Raw genomic sequence first — 10473 nt, forward strand, 5'->3', positions numbered from 1 at the left:
ATCTCTAAATGTTCAAATGTCTCTGTGCAGTCAGAACGTGCCACCTCTCAGGTGCAGTGCCCGTGTCAGCAGGGAGAACTCCTAATAGGGCAGCAGAGTTCTGTGCCTGCCGCATGACCCTGGGGGCCCCGTGGCACGAGGCGGCAGGGACCGGCTGCGTGGCTCCGTGCTGGTCTGAGCGCCCGGCTGTCTTGAAGCAATTACCTCTGGGGCTGTGCAGTTCTCATGGCGCTGAACATCAGGCCCGCCCAACCGCGGCTGCCACCTCTTCCTCCCAGCCACCAGGCAGTGCCAAGTGCCGAGCACAGAGAAACGGGGCCAGGAGGCGGCAACCAGGGTCTCCACAGAAAGGGCCGTCTCGCCCCTGGTCCTGGCAGGAGGGAGGTTTCCGTCCGAGTGCCTGGGGCCGGACTGGCGTCCCTTCACCCCAGCCCCCAGTGGTCAGCGTCCCAGGGAGTCGAACCAGGACCTGGTCGTTGTATTTTTTTCTTTCCTCTTCATGAGGCTCCGCTGTGGAGGTCTGATGCCTCCCTCTCGTCTCGTCTCGTCTCTCATCGCGTGGAAGCGAATCAAACTGAGCTTCCACGGGGCGGGGAGAGGGACGGCGGAGGCAGGAAGGGCAGGGGGAGCCGCCTCCCCGCCTCAGGTCGGCATCTCTGCAAGGCCCGCAGATCAGATGCACAGAGTTGCTCCGACCAGTTCCAGACAATGAGGGCCCCACCGTGAAGCAGACTCTGAGTTCATTTCCTCCTTGGGAGGCCGAGCCCTCGCCCGCCTCAAGTGAAGGATCACCTTTTCCTCAGTCGCCTGTGGTCAGCGAGCAGGCCCTGGCCAGCTGAAGGCAGGAGCGCAGCGGCTAATTGGAACCTGAGACTCAGGAGGCGCCTCCCCCCCCCCCGCGCCCCCCCCCCCCGACAGCGCCTTCTCCGGAGTTTCCACTGGAGGTGGTGGTCTTGGCGGGCGGCGCCCGTGCAGGGAGGTAAACATGCAGGCTCGCACACGCTCGGATCCCGTCCCTGGCAGCCCCGGGGAGTTGAGAGTGGAAGGGCCGAAAACAGCCCCTGGCATCTTCCTGGCTGCAGCCAGCCATTCAGAGCGTTTGGCTGGCGACTCCCTCAGTCCCGGAGCTCTATTCAGTTATAATTTTTTTTTTTTTTTGCGGGTGGGGGGGTGGTTGGCACGGAGAGGGCAGGGAGCCTGTTGGGCCACTCCTGGCAATGTTCAGGGGAGACGCCTGTGCATTGTTCAGGGGGTGCTTTTTTTTCTTTGTCACACCCAGCAATGCTCAGGGGTTACTCCTGGCTCCGCTCTCAGGAAATTACTCCTGGCGGTACAAGGGGGACCATCTGGCATGCTGGGGATCGAACCTAGGTGGACCGCATGCAAGGCAGACGCCCTCCACTCTGCACTATGACTCCAGCCCCTCAGGAATTGCTTCTGACAGTGCTTCAGGGACCACACTGTGCCAGGGTCAAACTGGGGTCAGCTGCATGCTGGGTGAAGTGCCTTAACCCTCAGACCACCTCTCTGGCCCCCACAGCGGTCCAGAAACACGGCCTCTCCCAACTTCAGGGTGACGCCCGGAGACCTGCTTCCCCTGCAGCTGCCCAGGGTCCTTGAGAAATAGCAGATGGTCAGAGACCGTGGACTCCTGTGCAGGGGGCCTCGTTTCCTCACCTGGAATGGGGACATGCTAATAGCACCTACTTCCCAGTGGTCACAGGGAGGAGATATAGTACAGGGGTGAGAGCATTTGCCCCGCGTGCAACCCGGGTCCAAATCCCTGCACTGAATATGGTCCCCTGAGCACAGAGCCAGGAGTGATCCCTGAGTACGGGCAGGAGTGATTCCAAAACAAAAATAAATAAAATATCATTGTAAATACTTTTTAAAAATAGAGGGAGAGAAAGAGAGGGCAAGGAAGTTGGCAGGAAAGGGCAGTTCGGGCTGAGGGCATGCCTTGCGTGCAAGAGACCCAGTCCCAGTCACTCACCCCACAGATACCTCCCAGAGTCAGGGCAGAACTTCCGGAGTGCTTGGGGTTAAAGTGTGCAGCCGCCCCATCCGCTGGATTATCACCCCAGCCCCTCTGGGACCTGCAAGGATGCTTTTCTGCTGCACCCAGTTCTCCCCGCTCCTTCCTGGCAGAGGCAGCAGTCAGCTCGGAGCGCCCTCTGTCGGTAGGACTGAGGCAGGTGGGACAGGGGGCCCCTCCAGCCCTGAGACATCTGCTGAGGGGGCCTGGGAGAGCTCCACTATCTCAGCGGCCCCCCTCCACCCCCGCTGCCCCCGGGAGCGTGCAGCCCCGCACCCGCCACCTTCTGCCCTGGGATCCTGCAGCTGAGTAAATATTGTTCCTATCTCTTTGGCTGCATTCATGTTCCGTTACATATGATAAAAGAAAACCTCCCTCTCTTGTCAGCCGTAAAACTAGAATGAATCTGCAGAGTGTGGGAACGCTGGTTGTTGGTTCCGCTGGTAAAATAGCGCAGGTTTCCATAGAGGCGAGCATGGTGCGGTGGGTCCCTGGGCCCTGTCGGTGCGGGTGTCCAGGGGCGGAAGTCCAGAGCTGTTCCGCTGGAAGGCTCCCAAGATGGTTATCATTACCCATCCCCTCTTTATTGAATAGATTTTATTGGTAAAGTCCTTTTATTCTTTTATTTTTTTGTCTCCCGGCAGATGATCCTTTTCTTTTTTTTCTTGGAAACCAATTAGCTACTAAAATTAAAACATTCTTCCTCTTTAAAATAAATCCTTTTCATAAAATGGCCTTAAAATTGGCCTCAGCTTTTTCAAGGAAGCTGCTGACCCAGTTGTCACTGGAGGCTCCCACCTTCCCCCTGTCGGCGTCCCTCCACCGTGGCCTGTGACAGGCTGCTGCCCACCTTAGCACGGCCAGCCAGGGCCAGCTTCCCGGGCCAGCCCAGCAGCTTACGGGACTGTCCTGCCCAAAGGGGCTTCCACGGCAGCCGGCAGAATTCTAATCACGGTAAATTCGGGTTATGGTCAGATTAGCCGAGAGATAGGATGCCTGCTGGTTGTTTAGCACTGATGTATTGTTTATGGGATTAATGTGCCCAGTGGCCCAGGGTGTCAGCTGATATTTATTACTTTAAGCTGTCTCAGCTGTTCAGGTTCAGCAGCTAGCGCCATGGTCACAGAAAAACGTGGGGCCCTGCCCTACATGGTTGCCCCAAGAGATGTAACCCAAGGTGGGGCTCCAGCGGGGGCAGGCGCCAGGAGCCCCCTTGATCTGGTTCTGGGGTCTAGCAGGGACCGCACACCTTGAAGGTCAGAGAGATTTTGGGGAAAGGGAGAGCATTCCGGGAAGTGGGGGTGAAGAGGCGGTCATCCCAGCAGGCCGGGTTCCTGGCGGTGGGGGTGAGGGTGGGGGTGGGGGGTAGGGGGGGCGGGGCGGGGAGAGGTCTGGTGGTGTGGCCACTCTCCTGTCCCTCTCAGGCCTTGTCTTGAGGACACGCTCAAGGTCACTGATCCCTTCCAGGAAACCTTCTCCTCAACTCCTCTGCTTGGTGTGGCTTCCAGCTACCGGAAGTGGGGAAGGCCTCGCTAAGCCTGTCTGCAGCGCACTCCGGGCCCCCCAGCCCCCCTGCCTCCGTGTGTCTGGTAACGCCCCGCACACAGAGGTGGGCCTGTTTCTGCAGAGAGAGATTTAATTTAGCCCGAGAGTGCACTGTCCCACTGTAAACACCGGGCCACCAGGCGTGGGGCTGATAGGACAGGACGGAGCGCCCGAGCAAAGGTCGGCTTTCAGAAAAAGCCAAAAATGGCTGGAATCTTTCCTGAGCGCGCCTGCTCCGTGGGGACTGGGACCCAGGCAGATGTGTTTGTTTTTTCAAAGGGAGTTCCTAAGGTCCCATGTCAAGTTCAGACCCCGTGCACGCACCTCCTCCTCCTCAGGAGGTCCCTGATATCACCGGCTGTGCCCTGCACTCCCCCCCACACCCCCAAGATTCCCTAGTGGTTGGGAGGGAGGAGCCAGTGCATGGGGCTTGCTCGAGACTGAGCCTGTCTTTCTCTGCCCCTTTCCCCCAAAGGACGGCATGAACTGGGTCTGCAAAAATGTCAACGCAAAGAAGAAATAAAAGCACGGAGGTGCGGGAGCTGCGGGCGCCGGATTCCACCCTGGAAACACTGATTTGCTGCTTTCTGACCAAATGTTTTCCCATCTGTGCGCACAGCTACAGCTGTTTGGAGAGAGGGACCAACACAGCCGAGAAAGAATCCCCATTCCAGCAGTAGATTTAACTGATCTCTGAGGTTCAGTATCATTTTTCAAATAAAGGAATTAGATTATTTCCTCTGCATAATTGAAATAGTATTAAATGTCTCAAAGCACATGATTAGAAAATGAGATCTTTTTAAATGAGTGAGAGATTGCATTGCAGTTTAGACAATTCCAGTGGGCTTTTTTTTAAAAAAAAAAAATAAAAAGGAAAATGGAAAGAAAGAAGGTGAAGAAACAGCAGCTTATGCCAGTCTGTGATTCACTGACCTGCGGGCCTCACATTCACACCCAGGTTCTGGAAACCACCATCAGGCAGGCAGGGCTGGCGGGAGGATGGGGGGTGGGGTAGGGGGGTTATTCACCAACCACTGCCAGAGGACCAGGCTGCAGTGGGCAGCAAGAAAGGCAGCGGAGGTGCCAGCGTCCTGTCTGCAGGTAGAGAGAAGGCCAGACTGTGACCCCCCCCCCACCCTAAGGAGGGAAAACTCCCTACAATCAGGTCCCCACAGAAACATCCCTTCCCCTTCCCCTCCCCCTCGCCCGCACTCCCTCCTCCCCCCCCCCCCCCGCCCCCCAGCCAGCCTCAGCGGGAAACCAATTCCTGTGACTTTTGACTGTAATGACATCTGGAATGTAAGGAGAGGTGGGAGGTTTAATTCCAGAAAAATTACAAGGTCCTTAAAAAGCCTCACATGGAGGGCTGAGGCCGGAGTAAACAGGCTTTCCCCAGCTCAGTGGAGCAGGGAGCAGCCGACAGATTAGCCGGCTTCTCCCCCGGCCGTCCTATAGAAGGGATTTCTAAAGCTCAAAGACGTCTGTGTTTCCAGGATCACAATAGGCTGCTGCTATCAGATTTTTTTAAAAAAAAAATAAATAATAAATAAATGCAGCTTTGCCACTGAGAAAAGCCTGGCAGATCGATTTTTAGAAGAGATCCATTTTTACCCCGGGCTGGCAGCCGGGTGGGGCAGCTGGGGCGGGGGGGGGGGGGGGGGGGGGCCTCGTGCGTGAAGGCAGGGGCCATGTCCAGGAAGGACAGTCAGCACAGCTGCTCTCCTCGGCCTCTCTCCAGCAAAATGTGTCCTCTGTTGATTGATTAGAGAGCAATGACTGGAGACTTCTCCTGCCCCCTCGGTGCAGAAAGCGCTTGTTTCCCAGAGCCTTAAGAAATCCCGGCTTCCAAAAAGAAGAAGAAAAAAAAAAAATCTAGAAGAAGAAAATCCCCAGCCTCAAGGCCCAGCAAGCTGGCCAGAGTGTGACTGGGCTCCTGGCTTGCACTATTCTGGTGCCCGAGCGGGGCCGGCGGGGGGCGGGGGGGGGGATGAGTAAGACACTGGTGGCCGGTGGGTCCCCATGGCCGCCTCAGACTGGGAGGTCGCCCTCCCCAGACCCGCTGCGGGCACCAAGGAGGAAACACTCCAGCACCCTGGGCCTCCAGCTTCTCGGGACCCAGGTGAGACAGGAGCGTGAAAGGCGTTTGAGTGGAAGTCATTAACCGCGCCAGACGGAAGAGTGCCCGCGGGTGCTGCGGACAGGCCTGTAAGCACTTGCAAGACAAAAGAAGGGGTGGTGTCTGCAACCTGCAGCCCCTTGGGTCCCCGCTGCCTCCTGCAGGGAGAAGGGGCCAAACCTGAAAGAGAAGTGAGAAGCTCCCCCCAAAGGCAAACTAGGGCTCTCACATGGGAAAAGTAAGTTTTTCCCCCCAAAGAGGGCGCCAGGCCTGCCTTCCCGGGAGCCCCACGCTGGCTTTGAAGTTGCAACCTGATGTCCCGGCCCTGCCCAGTCGGTCACACATTCCTGTTCTTTCACCGTGAGTGCAGGGACTGGCTTCTAAGGAGCCTGGGGAGTCCCAGTCTCTGGGCATGAGCCCCACCTCCCGCCCCCCTGACCACAGCCCCTCTGAGTGGTGGCAGTCAAGGGTCCAGGACATCGAACCAGCCAGGACCTGCTCAGGGTTTCTTAGAGTTCGGTTTCTAGGAGCGGAACTCGAAAAATTCCTATTTAAAAAAATATTTTTTTTAAAAAAGCACGCCTCTCCCGTGCCCCCCTCCCCCCTCAAGCGCCCACCCCACGGGAACGGGCTCAGCCCCCTCGGCGAGGCCAGGGCTGGGGGAGCAGCAGTGTAGGCAAAGGCCTTTCCCTCCCTCCTCCTCCTCGCCCCTCTCCCCTTCACGCTCCCGGCTGCCATGGCAACGCGGTGTCATTGTTGTGGGCAGCGCTGGGGACCCGGCTCGCGGGGCTGAGAGTCAGCACTTCTGCCGGCGGGTAGACCGGGTCGGGGCGTCCAGAAAGTGCTGGAAGGGCCTGGACCTGCCCCTCCCGCCCTCTCCACCTCCACTTCTCTCTCTCTCTCTCTCTCTCTCTCTCTCTTTGGCTTTTGACAAATTTCTCTATTCCCCTCTGGGCAAAAGCAGCGGCTATTTTTGTGCCACTCTTTGCCCCACCCTCCCCGCCGGCCACTCCTTATCCGGCCTGGCGTGGAGGGTGACACCATGTCACCCGCGCCCGGTCTCGTCCCTTGATTCCCGTCCGCGTTTGCTTTGATTTGCTCTCCTTCTCAGGGGTCAGTTCTTCCTTCCTTTTATTTTTAGCTCCGCACGCCATGTGGTTTCAGGGTTCAGTCTGATCCCTCCAAAGACTCTTTTATTATTTTTTTTATCGTCCCTTTTGAAAATGATAATCAAAGGAAGGGACGTGGTATTTGGTCATGTGGAAAATCCAATGTATAATTTAGACGTCTGTCCAAACCCCGACAAATGCCACCTCTCTGCAAGAAGCCTGGCTGTGCACGGGCTTTGCTGAGCCCCGAGAGTTTCAGAAACGGGCTTGTCCCTCTGCAGCTCAGCGCTCCTCCGGGCCTGCGGGGAAGGAGGAACGTTCACCTCATGGCCACCAGCACCGCCCTTGAGTGAGCCTCTCGGGTGAGCTTGCTCCCTTTGTGCAGGGGGAAACTGAAGCAGGGACGGACGAAGGTTATGTCCTAGATCGTGGAGCTGAGCTTCAGTGCAGGGGAGCTGGGGTCTGGGTCTGAATGCAGCAGGAAGTGGCCACTTTTCAGAGGACAAAGACAGTCCTGCTCACTTCCCAGCACAGTCCTGAGCAGGCTCTCTGCTCCCGCAGTTGTCCTGGGGTCCCTGCTTGAGTATTTCCTGTTCTCACAACAGCACGACTATTGATTCTACACTGATGACATTCTATAGATGTGGTCCCAACAAAAGCACAGAAGACAATATTCAGGAAGTGAGCTCGGGGCTGGAGAGACAGTAGAGCAGGTAAGGCGCCTGCCAAGTGAAGTCTAGATTGTCAGGTAAATGGCTGGATGCTCTGTTAAACTTGAATTGCAAATAAACACCCTTTTTTTTTTTTTTTTTTTTGCTTTTTGGATCACACCCGGCGCTGCACAGGGGTTACTCCTGGCTCATGCACTCAGAAATTACTCCTGGCGGTGCTCAGGGGACCATATGGGATGCTGGGGATTGAACCCGGGTCAGACACGTGCAAGGCAAACGCCCTACCCGCTGTGCTATCACTCCAGCCCCTAAACACCCATTTTTAGTATAAGTAGATCCTGTGTGCATTATTTGAGAGCTACTTATAATACGTTAAAAATCCCATTGAGGGCTGGAGCGATAGCACAGCGGGTAGGGCGTTTGCCTTGCACGCGGCCGACCCGGGTTCGAATCCCAGCATCCCATATGGTCCCCTGAGCACCGTCAGGAGTAACTCCTGAGTGCAAAGCCAGGAGTAACCCCTGTGCATCGCCGGGTGAGACCCAAAAAGAAAAAAAAAAAAAATCCCATTGAGTGCCAGAGATAGTATAGCGGGTAGGTGGTGGACCTGGGTTCGATCCCTGGCACCCCAAATGTCTCACACCCCCTGCAATACCCTCACACCCCACACCTCTATCCCCACACCCCCCACCCCGCCAGAAATAATTCCTGACTACAGAGCCAGGAGTAACTCCTGAACATTGCTGAGTGTGGCCTCACACACAAAAAAGAAAAAAAGAAAAAACAAACCTGAGACCTAGCACATCCAGGGACACACGTGCTCCTCTTCTGGGGGGAGGGGGCGACGGGGCACACCTGGCAGTGCTCAGGGCTTCCTCCTGGTGGGCTCGAAGGATCACATGGAGTGGCCCAGAATCGAGCCTGGGCCAGCTGCATGCGAGGCAAAAATGCCTTACCTGATGTGCTATCGCTGTAGCCCCCACACACCTGCTTCTTATCTATAAAATGAGGCGATCACCAGGGTTAGAGCGATAGTACAGCCGGTAAGGCCTTGCACACACGCAACCCAGGTTCAGTCCCCAGCATCCCAGATGGTCTCCCAAGCACCGCCAGGAGTAACCCCTAAACATCGCCCAGTAACCCTAATGTGGCCCAGAAACAAAAACAAAAAGACAATTGCCAAACCCAACCGGTTTTTCCTGAGGACGAGGGAGTCTGCAGGTTCCTGCAGTCTCTACAACTTCCTACGTAGGTACCCTGCATGCCTCCCCCAAGAGCTGCTCTCCCCACCCCGCCCCCACATGGTGCTGACTCTCAAGGCAACAAGGGGCCCGCAGCTTTCCCGCAGCTTTCCCGGAGGTGCTGGCAGCCCCATGATCTCCTCAGGCTCCCAGGACCACCCCAGCCACACCTCCTGCAATTAGATTTATAAGTGGGAACAGGCTCTTGTCAGAGGCTCCTGATTGGCTCCAGGCAAAAACACAGTTTAGCGCTCAGTCAAGCTGCATTTTAGGGCCTCTGTCTCTCTCACCCTCCTTTCCCCCCTTAATTGCAATCTGTTCAGTAATTTCCTTTCCCAGCACTGCAGAAGAGAAGCTGCAGCACCAGGAACTGGCCGGGAAAGAGGGAAAGGCAGCACCGGCTCCCGCAGTGAACATGCTGGGCCAGCACTGAGTCCTGCGTGTGTGCATGCGTGCGTGCATGTGTGTGTGTCTCCAGAACCAGCCTAACTCATAGGAGATATGACTGACAACCAGGTCCCACAGGACAAACCAGAACAAATTGTTCAGGGAGTGTCCACTTGTACTTCCCAGTTATCTTTTTCTTTTTTTAGGGGGGGGCAGAGGGGTGGAGGGGGCACACCCAGTAATGCTCAGAAGCTACTTCCGGTCCATGTTTAGGGGTCGCTCCAGTGCCATGGATTGAACCCAATACTCCCACGAGCAAAGCACGCACTCAATTATGATCTCATTTAATCCTTGTAAATGTCACTCACTGTTGGGGACACTCACCGTTGGACACAGGGCTCGCAGAACTGGAATCACGTGCTGCACGAGGTCGCACAGGAAGTGTGGGGCAGAGCCAGGATTTGCACTCAGGCCTGCTTGATTCTGGGCTCCCGGTTCATCCCATGCAAGCTTGCTTGCTAAGCTCAGAAAAGGAGCTAAGGAATCCTTCCTCCACATAGGAACCTGGCGAGGCATCTTTTCCCAGGGTGAAGAGCCGTGTCCCTGAGACAAAGCCTTTGCAAAGGGAATGAAATCTTAATAGCAGAATTACAGGGAACAGGCTGAGGTGAGGAGGGCCGGGCCTCTGGGAGGACAGAATGCCCTGGCACACCTGAAGGCTGGAAGCTATAAAGGGCTAGAGGGCGGGATTACCATTTAGAAACTACAGTTCCCTCTCCTCATTGGCTGATTGGTCCTGCCAATAGCCCACAAATACCATTTCTCAGCTGAGGAAACCGAGGCATTTAAAGATGAAGCCCCCCCACCCACTCCAGTGCAAGTGTGGGCTAGACTCTGGCTGGATTCCTGTCCTGATGGGAAGGCCAATTTCCTCCTCCTACCATCTTATTTTGTTTTGGGGCCACACCTGGCAGTGCTCAGAGCTTACCTGGCTCTGCGCTAAGCGATCACTACTGGTGGTGCCCAGGGGATCATCGGGGGAGCCTGGATCGATTGAAAACTGGGTCAGCCCCACGTGAAGCGAGCACCATCCCAACAGTTCCCTTTTTTGTTACTCTGGGGCCATACCTGAATGCTCAGGACTTACCCCTGGCTCTGCACTCCGGGATCACTCCTGGTGAGGCTCGGGGTGGGGGGTACCATAGGTGTTCCCAGAGATTGAAACTGGGTTGGCCACTGGCCACGTGCAAGACCAGCATGCCCTCCCTGCCCACTGTTCTCTCTGGCCCCTCCCCCTGCCTTCTGAATTAATGCGAGGCCATATGCAGCAGCCGAGAGTGGGGGGTGGGGGGAAGAAAGGTCAGAAAAC

The 10473-nt window shown here is 56.3% G+C and overlaps 1 protein-coding gene across 2 annotated transcripts in view; it reads left to right on the plus strand.

Annotated features, from left to right (window-relative positions):
* Nucleotides 1-4328, plus strand: part of ARL3 (ADP ribosylation factor like GTPase 3) — a 48136-nt gene extending 43808 nt beyond the window's left edge. For both annotated transcript variants that reach the window (XM_055119123.1, XM_055119124.1), the window contains exon 6: nucleotides 4056-4328. In XM_055119123.1, coding sequence (XP_054975098.1) covers nucleotides 4056-4103 — 48 coding nt within the window. In that variant the 3' untranslated portion in view covers nucleotides 4104-4328. The remainder of the gene's footprint in view (nucleotides 1-4055) is intronic.
* Nucleotides 4329-10473: the final 6145 nt, after the last annotated feature.

Source organism: Sorex araneus, chromosome 11, assembly GCF_027595985.1.
Source record: "Sorex araneus isolate mSorAra2 chromosome 11, mSorAra2.pri, whole genome shotgun sequence".
In the NCBI taxonomy this organism is placed as follows: domain Eukaryota; kingdom Metazoa; phylum Chordata; class Mammalia; order Eulipotyphla; family Soricidae; genus Sorex; species Sorex araneus.